At 42.5% G+C, this 23384-nt stretch overlaps 1 protein-coding gene across 4 annotated transcripts in view; it reads left to right on the top strand.

The window, feature by feature from the left end:
• The window catches only part of NEDD4 (NEDD4 E3 ubiquitin protein ligase), a 199855-nt gene that overhangs the window by 58725 nt on the left and 117746 nt on the right, over positions 1-23384 (top strand). For 3 of the 4 annotated variants that reach the window (XM_040342734.1, XM_040342735.1, XM_040342733.1), the window contains exon 1: positions 11138-14110. The exons of the other annotated variant lie outside the window; for it this stretch is intronic. In XM_040342734.1, the coding sequence (XP_040198668.1) occupies positions 12542-14110 (1569 nt within the window). In that variant the 5' untranslated portion in view covers positions 11138-12541. Of the gene's footprint in view, positions 1-11137; positions 14111-23384 lie in introns of those variants that run through there. 4 annotated transcript variants of the gene reach the window in all.

The raw sequence follows: 23384 nt of genomic DNA, 5'->3' as shown, positions 1-23384 counted from the left end.
GTGAATTGAGCTGGCAATGAAACACAAGTGTGGTGACGTCACCCACCGCACATGTAGTCCATTCTGCACTTCCTCCATCCCTCATAACAGAAGGACTGTACCTCCATGTGGACTTGGGGCTGGAATGTTAACAATGAAGGATCCTGTGCAAAAAAATGCACCTTTTTTAAATGATATGGTTATAAACTGAAATCCCCAAAGCAATATATTTTTTTCAGATTCATATAAAAATTATGCTATACTTACCTGCACTGTGCAGTCGTATTGCACAGAGAAGTCCCGATCTTCCTCTTCTGGAGTCTCCTGCGCTGTCCATGTATCCTCTTCTCTGAGTGCTCCCCCACTGGGCTGTGTGTATCCATAGACACAGAAAACACGGCTTGGCCCCTCCTTAATGGCTCCCTCTGCTCTCAGTGAACCATGTCATATCCAGAAATACAGAGAATGCATTAAAGTGGTTGTTAAGCCACTCTTACATCTTTATAGCCATGCTTTCTCCTAAGCCTGTGTGCCCTTGTGTGTGTGATTTATAAAAAATATATATCGGTATGTGACTGATTTCTGAGCACCACTCAGCGCTCACATGACTGGCGGCCTCTCTCCTCTCTCGATCTGACGGCTGCAGCGAGCGGGACCGCTGACATACCGGTAATTCGGGAGCAGTGTTAACTTTGGCAGCAAATTTCGATTTAGTTTTAGTCTTGGGACTAAAATGGCATTTTAGTTTTAGTCCCATTTTAGTCTTCTGCAATTGTTTTAGTCATATTTAGTCGACTAAATCTCCAGTACATTTTAGTCGTCTAAAATCGAATGGGTGTAATTAAATTGTAATGCATTAGTTAAAGCGGTGGTTCACCCTTATCGACAACTTTCCATCATTAAATTAGGCATAGTAGCGCGAGCTACAGTATGCCTGTATTTATTTTTTTAGTCCGGTACTCACTGTGCAATCCTAGCGAGACGATTTCGACTCCCTGCGGGGAATGGGCGTTCCTATCCAGAGGGAGCATGATTGACGGCTGGCTATGGCACGTCACGCTCCCCGAAGATAGCCGGAGTAGGTCTCGGCTCTTCACGGCGCCTGCGCACAGACTATGCGCAGGCGCCGTGAAGCGCCAAGTCCTATTTCGGCTATTTGTGGAGAAGCGTGATGCGCCATAGCCGGCCGTCAATCATGCTGCCTCTGGATAGGAACGCCCAGGAGTCGGAATCGTCTCGCTAGGATTGCACAGTGAGTACCGGACTAAAAAAATAAATACAGGCATACTGTAGCTCGCGCTACTATGCCTCATTGTATGCTAGAGGAAAAAAAATATATATTGTTTTTATTAATAGGGTGAACCCCCGCTTTAACATTTCTCTACAGTTTCCAAACTCATTATATACTGCTGGGGGGAAAAATCAAATATGTTATTTATGGTATTGAGGTATGAACATGCACTACAGACCAGTGTTGATTTTGAAGTCAAATTTAAATTTAGTTTTCATCTTAGTCTTTTGGCTAAAATTACATTTTAGTTTTAGTCGTATTTTAGTCATCTCAGTTGTTTTAGTTGTATTTTAGTCAACTAAAGTAGTATACATTTAGTCGACTAAAATGTTTTCGTCGACGAAATTAACACTGTTCGGTAGTGAAGAAGGAGAGAGCCGGCCGGTCACGTGAGCGCCGAGTGGCACTCAGAAATCGGTTATATACTGCATTTTTATTATAAATCACACACACAAGGGCACACAGGATTAGGAGATGGCACTGATAGTATAAAGATGTAGATGTTATTCCAGCAGCGGAAGGGGGGCACTGTCAGTAGCTGACAGGCAGAGAGGGGAGGGGGTAGAGGAGAAACTGCGTATGACGGATGCCCTTAAACTGGCAGGGCACAGCAGCCATGATATACCGTGGTCAGTTTACAGGAGGGAGGGTATAGCCAGACAGGATCAACTGGGTATTCCAGGTTATAGAGAGGGCCAAATTACACAGCACAAACACTGTGCTGAATAACATGCTTTAAAGTGACAGGATCCATTTTTTTATTTTTTTAGTTTAACAAACGCTTTAAAGTAAAACACCCCCTAGGATGACGTGGTGCACGTGAGGCACGCACGCCGAGGGAGGAGCAGCCCGCGCCACGGACCGGACCTGACCTGTCCCGCTCACGGGGGATGGACGAAGCCGGAAGACCCGAGGACGCATCAGCGGCGGCGGCCACGACGCAGAGTGGGAGTCTGCTGAGCCGCTAGACCGCCGACCGTCCGAACCGCTCTCCCCCGCTGCCCAGCTGAGACCCCCCCCTCTCTCCTGTCCCCTCGGTTCCCTCGAGGGAGACGCCGGAACGAGCGGTGTAGGGAGGAGGGAGCAGGAGTTGTAAATGGAGGTGGGCGCTCCTGGTCCTTGGCCCCCCTGCTGACCTCAACGCTTCTCCCGGCTGCCATAAGCCCTGATCAGCACTCAGGTAATACCTTTCCTTTAGCATTTAATGCATCGCAGATGTAGCCTGAAATAGGCAAACTGAGTAAGAGGTCAACCTTGAAACCGAGGGATCGGTAAGATCTGCAGTATATTACAGCATATCACCCCTTTTTTGTTCCTCATACCAGAATGCCATATGTGACTGTAAGAATATAGAATAAGCCTTTAATTACTCAAGTATTAAGTCGATAACTGTTTGAGCTAAGTTACAACTTTTTTCTACATGAATTTCTCTGTCATATCAATGGACAGCTGACTACAGGGAATCCTGCTACAATTTTTGACGGTCCTGCACAGTGAAGGGTGGTATTGCCAGGTGAAATATACCTGGGGATTTGTTGTCTGACCCCCCCTCAAGTTTCTTATGCGCAGTCTAAATCAGCGAGGCATTTATTCCTAGAGTCGCATGTTTTGTTTTTCCCTGAGAAATCACAGCGGGATAGGGTCAGACCATCCAAGGCTGGACGTCACGAGGATTACCTCATCCACCCTAGGTCACTACATATAGACCTCTTATCCAGTCCGAGGGGTGGCGGAGTCGGATGGATGGTTGACGGGGTGAGAGATGTGGTTAGAGGAGAGAGCGGTGATCTTTGGGCCGTCCCTGCTGGTGCAAATCTTGGAAAGACACGTAAACATATGCACCTACTCACTTATATACAAATCACTACCGATTTATTTTCAACCATTGTAAACAGTTACCGAAGCTCCCCTCAGTTCCTTTAACCCGGGCGGTTACCCGGGTGATCACCAACGTCAAAAGGGGCATTGCTGACCTCCCAGAGCTGAGCCCAAGGGGCAACGGAACTAAGTCCGCTAGGCTATTTTCAGCAGAGTGCTTCTCCTGGTGGGGATACAAAAACCAAGAGTGAGAAGACAGTATAAATAACCCCAAGGGGTGGCACTCTTTTACTTGTGGGTTTTCCGGAGACTGGGTTCCAGAGCTCCCTTGGTACCCCGGGAGTCATACTTAGAAGGCTCAGACAGATAGCATTCTGAAAACAGAGTGTGGGTGAACTTCCCCCTCTACTTACCCCCCCACTAGTACAATCAGACACTATATGACGCCCGACGGGAGCTCTAAAAGCCCAGGTCTGTCAAAAAAAGCGGAAAAAACCGGGACAACTAAGAAGGGAGCAGGGGGGGCGGTCACCCCAATTGCGGACACATCAATAGAATGTGAGTATGAAATTAGTCAAACGGATGACCCCAGACCGGACACTCATATCCCTACAAAGGGGGAATTAGATGGGATGCTAAAGAGACTGGAAAATGTGATAAGAGAAGAGATTAGCTCGTTGAGAAAGGACTTATTCCATATGTTGGAACGGGTTGAGGAAGTTGAAAAAAGAATGGAAAAGCAGGATCTAGAATTAAATGATCTAAAAAAACAACATCAGACTATGAAACAAAACCAGAGGTGGTTGCAATACCGCTTAGAGGACCAGGAGAACCGGGACAGAAGACAGAATCTAAGAATACGAAACATAAAGGAGGAGAAAGGCGAAGATTTGAGAAAAATTCTCAATGACCTGTTTCTCCCCCTTCTAGATAATTGCATGGAGGGCCCCCTCAAAATAGAACGGGTACACCGCGTAGGGAAGATCAGGGAGGGAGGAGGCAAATGGTACAGGGATATCATCGTGAGGTTTAGATATTTCGAAGACAAAGATGAGATCTGGACAAAACTGAGAAGAAAGCCCCCTTTAAGCTACGACGGAACTGAAATCCAGATTTTTACTGACCTAGCTTGGGAGACCCTGGCCAGAAGAAGGACCCTGAAACCCCTCTTGGAACAGATGCGCCTGCTCAATATAAACTATCAATGGGGGATCCCGGCATGCCTGGTAGGCCGCAAAGAGGGGGTCTCGGCTAAGCTGATATTCCCTGAGGACTTGGAGGGGTTCTGTCGCAAACTAAATATGCCTGTGCTGGAGATCCCCGGCTGGGTTGAATAGTCGTATGGCATTAACGGGTTCCTCTAGTAGCTTAAGAGAAGTTAGACTTGGGGCGTCAGGGGGGGATGGGAGGGGGAAGGGGGGGGGGACTGGAAAGGGGAGCAAGGAGGCAGATCCGCAACCCTACCCATAGAAGATCAACCCCCAGAAGACTATCCTGGGGGGAACATGGGAGGGCGGGGTGTCGGGAGGCCCACCTCATTTACGAGAACCGACGAGTAGGGGAGACCGAGGATCTCTACGGTTCAGAGGCGATGCTTAGGCCTAGATGGGGGGGTGGGGAGGGAGGTGGAAGGGGCGAGGGAAGGGAGGGAATAGGAAATCTGGCTCTCAGGGGATCTCTCAGAAAGATGGAGGAGGTGTCACAGGAATAGGAAATGGCAGAAGTAAAATTTTTATCTTACAATGTGAAGGGATTAAACTCAGCCGTTAAAAGACTGAAGATCTTAGCAGAGATTGAACAATATAGAGCGGACATAGTGTATATTCAGGAAACTCACCTGACCTTAGACTCAAACATCAAGTTGTACTCCCCAAGATACCCAATTTGGTTTTATGGAGACGCCATCTCTAAACGGTCAAGGGGAGTAGCAATTGGGTTCACAAGAGAGCTTGGTTTTATTTTGGAGGCAAGGATGACAGACCCCGAAGGGAGATTCTTGTTTTTAAAAGGAAAACTAGATAACACGGTCTATACGCTAGCAAACATCTATGCCCCAAACATACACTCAACCCAATATCTAGGAAAAATCCTGGGGAAGTTGAAAAATTTCTCAGAAGGTTATATAGTCTTGATGGGAGACTTGAATTTTGCTATGAATCCGAAGGAAGATAGTACGTTCCGGGGGAGGGAGACAATAAATGCCTACCTACAAAAAATAAAGCATAAGATCCACGACAGTCAACTAGTGGATGCTTGGAGGATTTTCCATCCTAATGTACAAAATTACACATTTTTCTCTCCCCCCCCACGGAACGTACTCCAGAATTGACTACATCTTGGTCGATCATAGGTTGCTGGATTTTATCATAGAGACGGACATTGGAATTATGACCGTCTCAGACCATGCCCCAATAACTATGAAAATTAAATCATCTATACAAAAGAGTCAACGGCCTGAGTGGCGTCTAGACGACAACTTGATTCGGGACGAAGGAGGGGCAAGTAGGGTAGAAGCCGAACTCAAACAATATTTTCTCTTTAATGATACAGAGGGAGTCTCTAGCGCCACCCTTTGGGAGACACACAAAGCATACATAAGAGGAATCCTGATTGCTGAGGCTGCAAAAAAAAAAAAAAAGAGAGAAAATGCAAAACTAATGCTTTGATAAAAGATATAGAGACCTTAGAACGGAAACATAAAGCTCAGGGCTCCAAAGAGACTTACCATAACCTAATTTTAAAGAGAGATGCACTCAAGGAGATTATGGAGCAAGAAGCTCGGAACAAACTTAACTGTATTACGAGAGAGAGGTATATCTGGGGTAATAAACCCAGCAAGCTCCTAGCTAAAATGGCCCAAAAAAAGAAAACCAGAAATTACATTGAAAAAATCAAAAGGAAAGATGGGAATTTTGCTTATTCAACCAGAGAAATCGCGGATACATTTAAAAATTACTACGAGGAATTATATACAATAAAACACCCAGCCTGGCAGACAGGGGAAAGAGATGCTAAGACCCGAGATTTCTTGGACAAAGCAGGATTACCCAGAATAGAGGAGATAGAAAGTTTTAACATGGACCGTCCAATAACTGAAGAAGAAATAAAAAACTCATTGAAAAACACGTCGGGCGGGAAGAGCCCCGGCCCGGACGGTTTTTCCGTCATGTACTATAAAAGATTTAGCGACATTCTGATACCGAGGATGTGCAAATATTTCAACGGGCTTGGGTCCGAATTCAAAACTAGCAAGGAAGCAATAGCCGCCACGGTTGCAATAATTTTGAAAGAGGGGAAGGATCGTTCAATCTGCTCGGGATACAGACCAATCTCCCTGCTTAATACTGACATTAAGCTTTTTGCTAAAATTCTTGCGGAACGCCTGAAAGGGGTTATGCACCTTTTAGTGCACCCTGACCAGGTAGGTTTCGTCCCCAACAGAGAGGGCAAAGACAATAGCCTAAGGGCAATCCTCCTGCTCCAGACCATAAGGCAGAATGCGCCCCCAGGTCTATTCCTGTCGGTTGATGCTGAAAAAGCGTTCGACAGGGTAGACTGGGGGCTCATGATGAAGACCCTTACCACCATGGGGATAGGGAACAGGATGGCCCGCTGGATCAAAACACTCTACCACCACCCCACCGCAAAAATTAAAATCAACGGTATGTTATCGGAGTCTTTCGAGATGAAAAATGGGACAAGACAGGGGTGCCCCCTGTCCCCCCTTCTTTTTATTCTATCCTTAGAGCCTTTATTGGCTACTATTCGAAAAGACCCAGATATCAATGGGGTCAGAGTAGAAGAGGAGGAACACAAATTGTCGGCCTTCGCCGACGATGTGTTATTTTACGTAACCAATCCGGCTAAATCCATCCCAAAGCTCTCCAAAGTATTGCAACAATATGGCGCTATTTCAAACTTCAAAATCAATGTAACTAAATCAGAAATCTTGAACATCAACCTAAATAAAAGAGAGGTAGGTCTGGTCAAGGGAATTTGTGCGTTTCCCTGGACTAAAGAACTAAAGTATCTAGGTATTAAACTGGCCAACACGGTGCAGAAGATGTACAAAATAAATTTTGTACCTCTATTAAATGATATTAAAAATGAACTAAAAAAAACGGTAAACAAACCCATATCATGGATAGGGCGCATCAATATGCTGAAGATGGTAATAGTCCCAAAAATACTATACAAATTTTTATTAATCCCAATTGCTCTTCCTCAGCAATTTCTTAGAATTCTGAATTCCCTCCTATTAAATTACGTTTGGAAAAATAAAAAGCATAGAATATCCCTCTCTATCCTTAAACAAAGAAAGCCACTCGGCGGCCTGGCAGTCCCGGACATTAAAAGCTACCACAAGGCGGCGGTTCTGTCTCGAGCTGTAGAATGGGCCCGGGGCAGGCCTGACAAAAGATGGGTACAAATTGAACAAGCTCAAATAAGCAAACACTTGAATAATATCATTTGGATCCCTGCACACTATAGAGCACTTGATCACAAAGTACACGATATAACACGATATACCTTACGAATGTGGGACAGGACGCAGTCACAATTAGACGGGAAATTTAACTCCCCTCTAATGAATTTGAAAGAAAATCCCTTTTTTGCACCAGGGGAATATAAAATTGGGGGAAAATGGATTAGGGGTGACACTGTACACTTGGGCGATATTGTAAAAGAAGGAGAGATAATGTCCTATGATGATTTGAAATCCAGAACGGATTACTGGAATCTTGATAGGTGGCATTATTCACAGCTGCACCACTTTGCACGGCACCTCCACCACCCATTACGGACGAAGGAGGAGTTAACTCCACTTGAGAAGATATGTATAAATAAAAATTCAAAGGGCACTATCACTAAATTATACGGTATACTGGTTAAGATAGGATCACGGGGAGAAGTACCCTTTCTGGAAAAATGGGAAAGGGAGCTTGGAATTCCGAGAGGGACAAATACTTTCCAGAGGATCATGCAATTAACCCATTCATCAGCAATAGACATACGAACCGCCGAAGCAAATTATAAGTGTATCTCTGGGTGGTATATCACCCCGGATAAAGAAAACAAATATAAAGCAGAACAGACCGCAGAGTGTTGGCGGGGTTGCCGAGAAAGAGGTACGATGGCCCATCTATGGTGGCTATGCCCGAAAATTCAAACTTATTGGGAGGTAATATTAAGTCAAACACTGGTGACGAACTAAAGAAGGACCCCTGGGTAGTGCTCTTTCACTGTTGCCAAGGGGGGGTGAGAAATTATAAGCAGTCCTTACTCCCCCACTTGTTAAATGCAGCCAAGAGACTCATACCAAAAAAGTGGCAGGAGACTGAAAGCCCTCAGGTCTGGAATTGGATAGACGCAGTAGAGGAAACATTTAGGTTAGAAGAGTTAAAGGAAAGCCTCTCAGAGACGCACAGGGAGTTTGGGGAGAAATGGGAAAAATGGAAGGAATATAAAAAAACATGGAGCTATGCGGAGAAGGTCAGGGGGCACTAGAGTTAGCGTATAACCAAGCAGAATGGAATAACACCCATCACTCCGACCGTCATCCCCAGATCCTGTTTATGTGGTATTTACCTCTTTCCAAAAACCTAAAACTATATTCTCTTAGGTAAAGAGAGTGAGATCCCCGGGAGCCATGATGGGAGCTATGAGGGGAGTGGGGAGGGGGGGGGGATAAAAGTTGTAACTGGTCACTAGCGAACCCCAGCGGGAAAGCGACACTTATATTTTGCTTTTTAGCGCACATGACCACTGTTCAAAAAAAAAAAAAAAAGCCCAGAAAATATATACCACACATGATGCAACCCACAAACAGAGACGTAAGAAGCATCAAATCATGAGCTGGTCTCTTGAACTTGGTACTAGCTGAGGTGGTAAAAAAATAACAAAAAAAATAAAAATAAAGTAAAACACCTTTTGCTATTAGAACCACTTTAATGTGGTTACAGGAAATACATTTCTGAAAAAGGTGAATTTTTCTTTTAAAAAGTGCCATTTCTTTATATTACCCTTTAGTTTATATTTATGTTCTGCTTATATTCCCCTGCTCAGCAAGATTCAGGCTAGAACAGGAAGGAGGGGCAACATTGTAAGCCAATCAAGCTTTATGCATAGAGCAGGCTGGCATATAAGGGAGAGCTCTATTGATATCCAGTCCTAGACTAAGGTGCCCTTTCACAAAGTTGTATTTATTTAACTTTAGAAATGTTAACAGCTTAATACAGTTATTAATAACTGTACAGTTTAATAATTTAAAGTGGAGTTCCACCCATAAATATAACATTACATCAGTAGTTTTAAAAAAAATGTCATTAGTCCTTTAAGAATTTTTTTTTTTTTTTTTTTTTTTTTTTAGATGCCTTCAAAGTGTTGTTGCTAGGCAGAATCGTTAATCTTCCCTCTTCCTGCACCTAGGTGCTTAAGCTTCACGGCACAGACTCCTGGGAATGTAGTGGGTGTAACTTTCCAGGAGTCTGTGCACTCCCCAGTCTCGAAGAATCATGTGACTTGGACAGCACAGGTGCTGAAACCTGATCTGAAAACTATTACATTGCTTGTGCAGCACTGAGCATGTGCGAGATCTGCAAGGCTGAAACCCAGGAAGTCATACAGTCTGGCTTCATGATTCCCACACTTAAGATGGCCCCAGTCAATTTCTATTTTATAAAGTGTCTAAATGCTGTAACAACCTAACAAAACGGACCTTAGTTTACAGACTAACTTTACTAGAATACATTAAGCTTGTGTAATACAGGGGTATTTATATTTAAAAAGTGAAATTGTGGCTGGAACTCCGCTTTAAAGCAGATACCCCCCCCCCCCCCCAATTTAACCCCTATCTACCTGGTGGTGAGTTCTGTACATTTCAGACTCCTCTACCAGAAGATCCAGCAGTCCCGTGCCGCCATGTTTTGGTGTTATGTCATCGGGAGGCTGCCGGCTGTTCTGGGTTCAGCCTGTGCACCTCTCAATGAAGCGCCGCTAGGCCCCCCCTGTTCCTCCTCTACTGAATGAAATGCTTTGCCTCCTGGCATATGTAGCATGCATATTCCAGGAGGCAAAGGAGGACAGTGCACGTCATCATTCATAGGTGAATGAAGTGCACTGAGGGCTGGTGCTGGACAATTTAAGGGGGGAAAACAAAGTAAATAAAGAAGAAAAAACTTCTATTCATACAGAGGAGGGGGTGTAGAAGAGGGATAATGTACTTTGAGGGTGAAGATCCACTTTAAGGACTTATTCCTTTGTAAGAAATGTATGCTGATTCTGACTGTATCCTTGTTCTACCACTAGATGTCTCCCTAGTTTCATTTTATAGCAAGTGTGCATTCTGACTCCAATTATTTTTATACTGTGACTGGTGCAATGTTAAAAAAAAAAAAAAAGCACATCAGCTGAAAATTATTATTTTTTTATATTGTTTTTAGCAATTTTGTACTACCTAAGGTAGATGCCACTTGGCTGTATTACATATAGTTCTGTTTATTAGGATAGATTATTTATTTTAATCCTTCATTATTTTCTCTTGTTAATTAAAAAACAAAAAATGTGTATTTAACTATCGAACGCCCCTTTTTGTCCCAAAGTGTTTTTGTATCGCTATCTTAAAGTGGAGGTCCACCCTAAAAAAATAAATTGCACCAAAATCCTGCAAAAAAATAGAAAAAAAAATCTAATTTTACTTACCAGAAATTGCGGTTGCTATGCAGATCTTCCTAATCTGCCTCTTCCTAGTCCGCGGCAGGTCTTCTTTCTCGTCCTCCTAGCGTTGTCTGCTGGGGAATGTGGCGCGCTGCCTTCTGGAAACTGTGTGTATGCTAGAAAGCAGCCAACCATTCACAAAGCGCCGGGGGACTCGCGCATTGGCATTAGGAAAGGCGCCGTGAAGCCACAAGGCTCCACTGCTTTTTTTTCCCTTAGTGAGGATGGCGGCACCGGGACCTGCCAGGATCAAGGGATTGGCCTCGGGGGGCCGACATCGCGGGCGCCTAGGACAGGTAAGTGTCCTTATAAAAGTCAGCAGCTACAGTGTTTGTAGCTGCTGACTTAAAAAAAAAAAATTGCGGGTGGAACCCCGCTTTAAATGGCCCCTATTACTGCTTCTTTGAAACTCACCACCAAAGAGTCACTGGGGTTTGTTTACTAAAGCTGGAGAAGGAAAATTCAGGCTCACTTCTGCTTAGAAGCCAATCGGCTTCTAACCCTATATAACCTACCAGCAATATCTGGAAGCTGATTGGTTTCTATGCAGAAGTGAGCCTGATTTTGCACTCACAAAACGCCACAGTTATTAGAGACCAGAGTTGAGACATGCGAGTCTTTGTTAATTGACCTTTAATTAATAAATACTTTTAAAAATGATAAAAAAAAAAAAACGTGTGTGATAAATATAACATGCATGCGGTATATTCATCGGATCCATGCAGTATCACCCTTAGTAAACTGAAAAATGTATTTTAGAGCATAAAAAAGAATAAAACAATTAACACATTAGGGAGAACATTATGCTTGTTATATGGTGTTGTTATATGGTGTTGTAATAAATATTAGGCAAGATTACTACAAACCAACTAAAATAATTTGAATGTTAACGTAAGGAATGATATATTTCTGAATTAAGAATTCTTTACTATTTGTGCTTCACACTTGTAAAATGTAAATGACTGCTTTCCAGGAGTACATTCAACTCTGCTGCGAATATTGCATTGTAATTAAACATGCACATTGTATTAAACTTAAACAGCAGGCATGATTTTTAGCCTTTATGCTGGAATCTGAAATTCAAATGAATACCAGTGGTTTCTTGCATAGCAGAATCTTCAATAGTTTCCTATTATGGATAGTTTTTGGTAATTTAATCCCAACTTTGATACTCAATTATGTGGAACTCCTTTCCCTGCAACTTCCTGTAACACTATATGTATGGGTAAAAATATTAGAGGCTGTGCACTGCACTGGGAAGTTCAGACACATCAATTCAGCTAGGACATGTGTTCAGCCTGGGAGACTCGAGCAAGAAGGAACAGTTAGGTTTGAAGTACAGGAATGGTGTTGTTTTTGGGAAGGACTCATTCATGCATATTGGAGAAGGTATAATTAAATCAATCTTGGCAGCGTTTCAGCCAGTTGCAACAGCAGAGCTGAGCTTAAAGGTCGTTAGAAATCAAGTGCTTGGTAAGTGAATGCAGTTGGAGTACAAGCAATCCAAGACGATTTGGAAACCCTGGAGTCAGGAATGGTTTGTTTGTTTCATGACGTGCTTTGCTTTACCCCGTGGCTCATCATTTTCCTGCGTTTGACTGGGACACATGAGGCAGTTTTCTGCGCTTCCCTGTCGTGTATTGCAAACATTCTACATGTTTTTCTGCTGTTTTTTGTGTGCTGCTGCAGAAAAGAAGAATTGCACCTCTGAATTAATAATATGTTCAGAAAGAACAAATGGCACGTCGGTTAAGACTTCACTTTGCCACCCGAAGAAGCAACACCGATCCTCTGCCAGAAAGCTCAGAAAATGGCCTGGACAGCAATATTCACATGTGCTTTAGAAGATTTTCTCACTCGTCCGCACCAAGTGTGATCCAGATGAGACTTTCTCCACGACAAACGATACAACTGTCATCTTCACCAGAAATCGTTCAGTCACATCAAGGTAATTCTGTTTCACCACCTAGCAAGAAGAGCACATCGCTGCAGATATCTTTACAGCCCAGCAGAAATAGTAGATGTCATCAATCTGACAACACAGACCTTTCTACGGAAGACATTTCTTTCGTCAGTGCTTCCCAGGATGGGATTAATTGTAGTTATAATGCGAGCAAGAATTATAGCTGTCACCCAGTCGTAAGTGACAGCAGTTTGCCAAACAGCACCTCCACTGAGAACTGCAGTTTGTGTAGCCATGCAACCAGTGACAATGGATCATTTAGTAGCAATAGTAGTGATTATGGATCGTGCACAAGTACTGCAAGTGACACTGGTTCATGCACCAACAGTGTTCTAAGTGACACTAGTAGCTGCACACATTCTTTAAGTGATGCCAGTTATGTTAGTAATATGCTTGGTAGCAATGCATCCTGTATGAATGCAGAAACAATTCCTACCAAAAGCAATAGGGTTCGACAGGTATTAGCTAGATGCAAAAGTACATTTCCATTTGATCAGGATGAGTTGGTCAAGGAGGTGAACATGGCAAACCTTCCATCAAGAAGGAAAACCAAACTTCCTCTGAGGCGCTGTTCTTCATTGGTCATCTTTCCTCGCAGCCCTTCTGAGACGCCACCGACCTCTCCGACTAGTCCGTGCCCTCCATCCAATAGAGGCCCTTATCAAACATCATATCAGTTAATGCTTTGTTCTAATGAGCTTCCGCAAAATGAGGAACAGGCATCATCTAAGGGTTCTCTTTTAACAGCAGTTAATGGAGTTCGACTTTCCAAAAATACTTGCACTATTGGTGAAGTTAGAGATGTTAAACCACTTTACTTGAATGACTCATTACAAGAGAATCCCTGTCCATCCGATGATCTTCAAAGAACTGACACTTCAGAGGACGGATTGTCTTTTATTTCAGTACATGTTTCTCACCAGAAACAGTCAGCCGCTAATGAATCTCTCAGCGACCATACCATACCGAACATCCATGAGGAGGCGGTCCGGCCCAGCAGAAGAGCCCATTCACAACGCCATATACGCCTGTTGCGCAGTAGTTCTGCTTGTTCTCCTTCAAGTAAAGTAACAGAACGTCAAATTAAAATGCATGGAGACCGGAGACACAAAAGTATACCCAGCAATAAATCGAATCACATTTTCCAAAGAAGTATATCTGAAGGGCCGCCTCCTAAATATTCTTCTTCTAGTCTTAAGTATAATTGTCCAAAATTGGGTTCATCCCATTTGCACATTCAGTTTGCACCTGGAAGTGAAAGTAGGATAAGTAGCTTTAAAAGACAGTTTATTAAAAACCCTTCCACAAATGTGCCTGGTAAGCCATCTGTGAAATGCCACAAGGTAGGTACTTTCTGTTCTTACAATGAGTGATTTGATTTTTTTATTACACGTGTATAGACCTAATAAAATGTGTGTTAAGCTGCTTCAAAAATAGGAAGCAAATTAGCATTTTTTTTTTCAACATGAAATGAAAAGGGATATATTGTATATATCCTCGTTTTAAAAAAACGTATGCAATTTTTTTTTTCAATTTTGTTTTTTTATTTGTGCAAGTCCTACTTTTCTGTGTTAATTTCAAATGATCATAGCTATGATTTTTCCAATCATTGTTTACCCATATCTCATAGGATTTATTAAAATCCATAGTACCAAAGTTATTACATATTTTGCTCTTTTTTTTACATTTTCTTTATGTAGTTTATTTTTAGTTTGCTTAACATCTGTTAAATATAGGTGTATATGTATGTATATATATATATATATATATATAATATAATGACTGTCATTTTGTTCAGTCCAGCTCTAGCACAGCATTGTAGCTCAGTTAAAAATAAACAGCTCCCAAAATATTTCTCTTGACTCCAGTTAGTCTGGCCATGTATACTGATATTCTGAGGGTGGGTTCAAATTTAACAAGTTGATATTAGAGCAGCATTTAGTAATGCTAGCTATCTGTACCCAGCAGTCATGAAATTAAATCAGTGCTTTGGTCAGTGCCTGCTCTTACTGAAAGGTCTGTTCGTTCTCCACTTGTGTGCCCAGGTTTAAGCCTCTAGTAGCATCATATCAATTTCCCCCGCTTCAATAATCAACAGCTTGTTAAGGGCGGCTTTCTGAAATTCAGCGTGAAATGTGACCTGTTACTGTATATGGTAGCTTCACCATTATTTGTAAAGGGAAAATCAAATATAAAATGTTTACATGACTACAAGTAATACTTTTTAAATGTAGTTAACAGAATAAAGTGAAGATCTTAAAAATCCACAATGCTTACAGTTCAGCTAACTTACTCCTTGTAAACATGGTAATGTCCTGAATATTAGCTAGTTAATGCAGATTTTCCCTTTGCGGTTAAACATGTTTCTACTGGAAGAATAAAAAATAATGTTATTAAGCACACTAGATACTATACTAAAAATTTATATAGCTAAGAATGTTGCTAACCTACTTTTTTTTTTTAAATGATTTTCTTGCTGGGGGGAGGGGAAAAGTGGGAGGTGTGGTGTACCAAGGACATTAGCCATGTAACTAGCTTAAAGTGTATGTACACCTAAAAGTAAAAAAATACATTTGCAGCTTAGCAGTCATTAGATATGCGGTTGCTTTAGTTTTTTTTTCTTTCCAGACTTGTGATCCTTTATTTTCACCCAGTAAATCTGCTAGTTGCATACTTTTGGTTCTTAGGATGATGCTTGCTCACTCACTACAGAACCCCGCCCCTTTCTTGTTCTCCTCATTAACATAGAGAACTTGGTTCTGTAGGCCTTATAGATAACAATGTAATTAATTGTAGTTGGGGCAGAGCACAAAAAGGTATCGGCTCACAAGATTTCTGGCAAGATGAGCAGGTATTTTTTGAATTTATTAAACAAATATAAAAAATTAAAAAAAAAACTGTAATTGTGTCTTTAACAGCCCAAAAATAATTAAATAAAGTTCATTGTTTGGGTTTACATCCACTTTAACCACTTCAGCTTCAAAAGGATTTTCCCCCTTAATGACCAGGCAATTTTTGCGATACAGCACTGCTTTATTTTAGCTGACAATTGCGCGGGTGTGCGACGCTGTACCCAAATAAAATTGATATCCTTTTTTTCCCCATAAATAGACCTTTCTTTTGGTGGTATTTGATCACCACTGCGGTTTTCATTTTTTGCTCTATAAACAAAAGTAGGCCGACAATTTTGAAAAAGAAAACAGATTTTTAACTTTCTGCTATAATACATATCCCAAAAAAATGTAAAAAACGAATTTCTTCAATTTAGGTAAATATGTATTCTGCTACATATTTTTGTTAAAAAAAAAAAAAAAAAGCCCAATGAGTGTGTAATGATTGGTTTGCACAAAAGTTATAGTGTTTACAAACTACGGGATAGCTTAATGGGCTTTTATTTTTTTTTCATTGATTTTACTGGTAATTGCGGCGATCATCGATTTTTAGAGGGACTGCAACATTGCAGCGGATAAAAATCTGACCCTAAGTGACACTTTTGAGGACCAGTGACACAATACAGTGATGAGTGCTAAAAAAAAAAAAAAATTGTCTGTCACTGTATAAATAACACTGCCAGGGAAGGGGTTAACATCAGGGGCGATCTAAGGGTTAAATGTGTTTCCTGCTTTGTTTCTGTGTGGGGGAAGTACTGACAGGAAGAACACAGAGATCGCTGTTCCTGATTACTAGGAACAGATTACCTCCATGTTCTCCCCTGTCAGAACGGACATCTGCCTTGTTTACATAGACAGATCCCCGTTTTGCATCTCTGTGAAGCGATCGCGATGTCCGCCTGAAACACGCATTGGCTCCTCCTCCTCCATGCAGTGGGTGCCATTTGTCACATGAAAAGATATATAATAAAATATTTTCAAAAATGTGAGGAGGTATACTCACTTTTGTGCGATACGTTGTATGTTGCTTCGCGCAATAGAGCCACCCTGCTGCAGTATATATGCAGTGGGCGGTCCTTAAGCGGTTAAAGTAGAGCTAACGACAAAACTTTTCATTTTGGAGTAAGGGAGGGTTATAACCTCTTTCAGGTTTTTTTTTTTGTGGCATCTGTGTCCCTGCAATTCTAATACCATAGCCGAAACAGGAGTGTCACCAGAACTAGTGTCCCCTCTGGTGTCAATCAACATTTGGGATTTTCTTTTACTTTCAGTTTTGATGACAATGATAAACAGGGCAGATAAAAGGGATCAATCTCCCTAATGGGGGCACAGACAGGGATAAAGACTGACAGGTGTTCTAATCTCCAAACTATTACGTTTTGCCTTTAGTTCTTCTGTAAATGTAAAAGGTATTTATTTTTCTGCTTAGCCGGAGACTGGCTCCTCAGCTTGAGTCTTTGCTGATCTCTACTTGATTTGGAATGTCAAATTACATAGCCCAATAGATGTTTACATTCTCTTAATGGTGCAGTCACACTTGCTAATGCACCCACACTCCGATTAGGTTCAAGGACCCTAGCGAGGGTTCCTACAATTAGCTGTAGTAGACCTCCCCCTTGAAAAAAATGTCACTGTGGATCAGGAGCTTGGAAACCATGTGTGAAGTCCTGCGGTTTGCATGACCACAACTGTCCAATTTCAGGTCACCTGACATACTTGACCGCCGCCGCAGTTTCCCTGGGCTTTGTTCCGAGTGCCCGGAGGGCGCGATGACCGCTGGGCACCTGCGATCGCTCGTGACAGAGCGAGAACTGGGATCTGTGTGTGTAAACGCACAGATCCCGGTTCTCGCAGTGGAGTGGAGACAGATTCGGTGTTCATACTAAGTATGAACACCGATCTCTCAACTCCTCTAGTCAGTCCCATCCCCCCCACAGTTAACCCCTTGATCGCCCCCTAGCGTTAACCCCTTTCCTGCCAATGACATTTATACAGTAATCAGTGTATTTTTATAGTATAATTGTCAATGGTCCCAAAAATGTGTCAAAAGTGTCTGATCTGTCTGCAGATCGCTATTGCTAGTAAAAATAATAATAAAAATGCCATAGTAGAGTTTCTCTACTCTTCCACCTGCACTCTCCTGAAGAAGCAGGTAATATCGAAACATGTTGGGAGCTTGACCCCACATGGTTGATGGAAGATTAATTTTATATATGTAATATGAATTGAGGACATTTTCATTCTGGGTGGAAACCTAGCAGAAGGGGTATGACCACTCAGAGTGGAAGTGTCTCTCAATATTAATTTTGATTAACAGGCATGTTGATGTTATGTAAATAAACTTTATCTTAAAATGTATGCTGTTGTAATGTCTTAACTGTACCGGGAAAATCCAATTTTTTTTTAAAACAAATATTACCCATAGATTTTTCAGTTTAGACTGAAGCTCAAGTACGGTGCCATCTATAGATAAGTTATTAGGACTGGCCTTATGTCATTTATGGGGGGGTGCCAATAAGCATGACTTCAGTCTTGTCACAGTTTTAATTGAAGGAAATTATTGGCCATCACAATATATATATATCACAAATGCAGTTAGGAGAGAAGCAGCCAAAGTAGAATCTTGTTTAGTGTGGATGTATATCTTAGTGTCATCAGCATAATTGAAGTGATAATTGAGCCCGTGTGAAACACCACCATGCCGCAGTTTCATATGGTGCAGTTTCTCAAAAATATCTGGGACGTCTTTTCCTGTGTTTTTGCGGGTACGGCAAGCCATTGAAATTAATGGGCTGTCCTACCTGCAGAATGCAACCCACACAAGTGTAAACAGGGCCTAAATGCTCAAAAAAGTGTGTTGTTATCGCAGAGTTGTGGTGGTGGGGCTTAGAACTACTACAGTCCGGAGATCCCATACCACTGAAAGGATAGATCAGTTGTTAAAAAAGACCAGTGAGCTTCCGAGGAGTGATTGATTGATTGTAAAAAAAAGATTGTAGCTTTATGGTAAAAAGCTGATATTTAATGGTTTTAAAACCTCAATTTACAATAAAAACTATAATAAAATTGACTGAAAACCATGGTTTTTCTTAAATGACAAAGAAAATGTGCTGTTACTAATAGCCGGCTAATCATGTTGATATTTATAAAAGAAAGCTCATACTGTTCATCTTTTAATGCAGATTTTGGAGCAAAGATCTGCAGTATTGTTTGAAATTTTATGAGACAAAGCCTCAATTTAATGGCAAAATTAAGAAAAATAATAGGAAAATAGTAGTTGATCCTAAGATCATCGAGCAATATTTGTAACCACAGAAATTCTTTCCTTTGACCAAAGTTACTTCAATACTGGAATTTGTTTTTACTGGTTATAAAATTGCTTAATTGTAATCTGTAACAGAACAGGGCGTGTGGTTTGGGGATGTTTTACGTAAGGCCATAGATTGATTGTCTACTGACAGGCTTGTTTAGACATGCAAATACATAAATTGCTTAGCATCAATGTGCTTTGAGGGGCTATCGGTACTGTGACCACATCAGAACTTGTATATCTATAAAAGTATTTCAACCTTGGTACTTTTATTTTAAAGACTTTTAGTTACTCTCTTTTACTAAAAGTTCTTGTTTTTGAGGATTACTTATTTTTTTTTTCGTGACTAAAAATACAGCTCTGTACCCTGTTCTATTTAGGTGCACTGAAATTAATAGTTCTGGGTCATTTTTTAATTGTTAGCCCCCTTACATATTTGTGTATATTGGGGATCTACTTTATTGCACTTTCCATGGTTTTCATTGTAAGCAGAGAGCACTGTGAGCTAAGAGACAGCTGATATGTTGGCCTAAGGGCCTTGACACATTAACAATCTTGCCACTCACTGCTACATGCCAGCAACACAATTGCTAAGGAGAGCACTTACCTACTTCTATGGTTTTTATTCCTCACTGGTCTGAATGCTGCAGAATTGTTCTTGCCAGTGAGGTAGCAGTGATAGAACACCACCTCTCTGATTTAGCCAGCAAGGGAGTGCTTCTGTAGAACCATGCTATCTTTTTGATCATGTCACCCTGGCTTGTCATTGTTGCCAATGGCAGGATCACTAGTTTGACTTAAAGCGGATGTGCCATGGGAAAAAAATATTAAAAGCCAGCAGCTACAAATACTGCAGCTGCTGACTTTTAATATTAGGACACTTACCTGTCCTGGAGTCCAGCGCCGATCGCAGCAGAGGACGAGCGATCGCTCGTCTCTCTGCTGCTCCCCCCGCCATCCACGCTGAGGGAACCAGGAAGTGAAGCGCTGCGGCTTCACTGCCCGGTTCCCTACGGCGCATGCGCGAGTCGCGCCGCACCCACGGATTGGCTCCCGCTGTATGCTGGGAGCCGAGTGTTCCCGGCACACAACGGGGGGGGGGGGGGGGGGGGGGGGGGTGACGGGATGTGACGGAATGCCCGTCTTTTGCCCGTGAATGCCGGGCCGGAAGTGGGTGCAAATACCTGTCTTTGGACAGGTATCTGCACCCCCCTCCCCCTGAAAGGTGTCAAATGTGACACCGGAGGGGGGGAGGGTTCCGATCAGCGGGACTCCACTTTAGGGTGGAGAACCGCTTTAACCACAAGAGAGCCTCACTGACGGGTTCCCTGTTGGATTACCAGCTACATTCTCTGGAGATATAGTTCACAAGAAGTCATCTCATGTCATGGACTTAATAAGGCAGATCATTTATTGATGGTCCGCAAACAAAACGCAGTGTCATGTAAGCTTCTGCTGTTTACCTCCTTCACATAAAAACACGGTAGCACATAGAGATACATTCTGAGTGATTCCTAAAGCTGGCTGTAGACATGAGGAAATGGTCACCCAGTGCATTTTGTCTATAGTAGCAGCAGACCCTGGATACTTTTTCCTCAGGGTGAAAAATGATTGGGCAGATTTAAAAACCTTGCCTGATCTTATCCTCCCCCGTTCTTGCCTAAAGTGGGTTTAGACTTGACCCCTTGCCAATCTTTTTTCAGAGCAGTAAAGGGCACACCGAGGGTCCCCATTACAGGTTGAGATTGTGTAGAACATCTGGTGTCCTCTATGGAGCATGCTCCTATTTCACTTCCCTTCTACGCTTCAATTCCTCCTTTTTCTTATCTGTGCAGCCCTCATGACTACAGAGTCACACATGTGGGTGTATACAGTGATAAAATACACTCCCCTTTCTCCCTCCTCTACGTCCTATTACTAAAACACTATGGGGGCAGGATATAATATGATGATTTAATACAGCCAAGAAGAGACGCCCAAAAGAGCAAAAGCTTACTTTTAACATAAAGTCAGTATTAAATATATCAAATGGAATTGCTAATACCTGTAAATTAAAAAAAAAAAAAGCACTTTGAATGCAGAATCTGACCAAAATGAAAGCTAGTATCAATCATCTTTGACTCTGCTACACTATATTGATGCACAAAAAAAATATATATACATCTGATGTTGAATAAAGATTTATAGGGAGCCTTAAAACTTTTTTTGATATTTATAATTTTATTTGAATTGTGTTTTTTTTAGTCATGTGACTGGTGCAGCACCAATCAGGTCTGGCTAGACACAGACTCACACTGTAGAGCGAGCGTATACAGCAAAGTATTAGAAGCCTCTTTTCCTGCAGGAGCCAAAGAACAGGGAGAGATCATGTGATCACACAACAACACTTCAGGAATAAGGTACTTAGAGGTTTTAAAGTCCCTGAACCCTGCCAACAAAACACAGTGGCTGAAAAAAGCATAGATGTGAATGTGTTCCATAGGAAACCTAGTTAAATGAACTGTAGTGCATTTCTTCACCAAAAAGCACATAGGTGTGAACCAGGCCTAAGTGACTATTTGATCTAAGCATGGAACATTTCAGAGTACAATCTTGATTCATGTTACAAAATTACATTAATTTTTCTTTTTTAATCACTTCAATACCGGGCGTTTTCACCCCCTTCCTGCCCAGGCCAATTTTCAGCTTTCAGCACTGTCACGCTTTGAATGACAATTGCGCGGTCGTGCGACATGGCTCCCAAACAAAATTGACGTCCTTTTTTCCCCATAAATAGAGCTTTCTTTTGGTGGTATTTGATCATCTCTGCGGTTTTTATTTTTTGCGCTATAAAGAAAATAAGACTGACAATTTTGAAAAAAAATATATATATTTTTAACTTTTTTGCTATAATAAAAATCCAGTTTTTTCCCCTCAGTTTAGGCCGATACGTATTCTTCTACATATTTTTGGTCAAAAAAAATCGCAATAAGCGTATATATATTTTTTTTGCGCAAAAGTTATTTTTGTCAATTTTTGTCAGGACTGCAATATTGCGGTGGACAGATCGGACACTTTTGACACTATTTTGGGACCGTTCACATTTATACAGTGAACAGTGCTATAAATATGCACTGATAACTGTTTAAATGTGACTGGCAGGGAAGGGGTTAACACTAGGGGGCGATCAAGGGGTTAAATGTGTTCCCTAGGGAGTGATTCTAACTATAGGGGGAGGGGACTGACTGGGGGAGGTGACCGACCAGTGTCCCTAAGTACAAGGCACACACCATCGGTCTCCTCTCCCTGACAGGACGTGGATCCCTGTCTGTAACTGCCGATGGCGGGAACCTGGCGGACATTGCAGTTGCCAGGCACGCGCATCGACGCGCCTCGGGAGGCCCGAGGACGTCATATGACGTCCACCCAGGTTGGCAGAGCCACCTTGTGGACGTCATTTGACAGTAGGCGGGTAGGGAAGTGGTTAAAATAACACCTTTAGGCCCCTTTAACACTTTTACAACTTGTGCCACAATTTTGGACTGCAAAATCGCATGACAAGTCATTCCCCATGATTTTCAATGACTACCATTCATATTGGCACCACTTTAAGTCATGCCGACTTCAAAGTAGTTCCTGCACTACTTTTTTTCGAAGTCGGATCCTGTATTTACGGATCCGACTTTGGCATGTGACTTGCGCATGAAGGGGAACTCCACACCAATTAAAAAAAAAAAAACACAGCATTGGTTCCCCCTTCATGAGCAATACCGTACCTTTTGGTCTGGCATGGGGGTCCCCTCAAAATCCATATCAGACCCTTATCCGAACACGCAGCCCGGTCGGTCAGGAAAGGGGGTGGGGATGAGCAAGCGCTCTTCCTGAACCGTACCGGGCCGCATGCCCTCAACATGGGAGGTTGGTGCTTTGGGGCAGGGGCACCCTGCGCCCCCCCACCCCAAAGCACTTTGTCCCCATGTTGATGAGGACAAGGGCCCCTTCCCGACAACCCCGTCGGGGTCTGTGGGCGGGGGGCCTATCAGAATCTGGGATCCCACTTTACTAAGGGGACCCCCAAATCCCGGCCCCCCACCCTATGTGAATGAGTATGGGGTACATTGTACCCCTACCCATTTACCTGGGGAAAAAGTGTGAATAAAAAAAACACACTAAAAAGGTTTTTAAAATAATTTATTAGGCATCTCTGCTCTCTCCGGCCTCTTCTCCGCGCTCTCCAGTTCTTCTCCCCCTGTCCGGTGTCTTCTGCCGGGCTCCTCCACTATCTTATGCTCTTTTGCTAGCGGTTTCCCAGTCTTCTCTGTCTTGTTCCCTCCGCTCTTCCGATGTTGACTCGCTGCTCTCTCCCGCTGTAATGCCGTGTGAGCGGTGCTCAGCGACTTATATAGGCACAGGGTGGTGTCACCCGGTGACCCCGCC

The sequence above is a fragment of the Rana temporaria genome, chromosome 3, assembly GCF_905171775.1.
Source record: "Rana temporaria chromosome 3, aRanTem1.1, whole genome shotgun sequence".
NCBI classification, from domain to species: Eukaryota; Metazoa; Chordata; class Amphibia; order Anura; family Ranidae; genus Rana; species Rana temporaria.
Note: the sequence above shows the minus strand (reverse complement) of the source record. Positions and strands in the feature narration are given on the sequence as shown.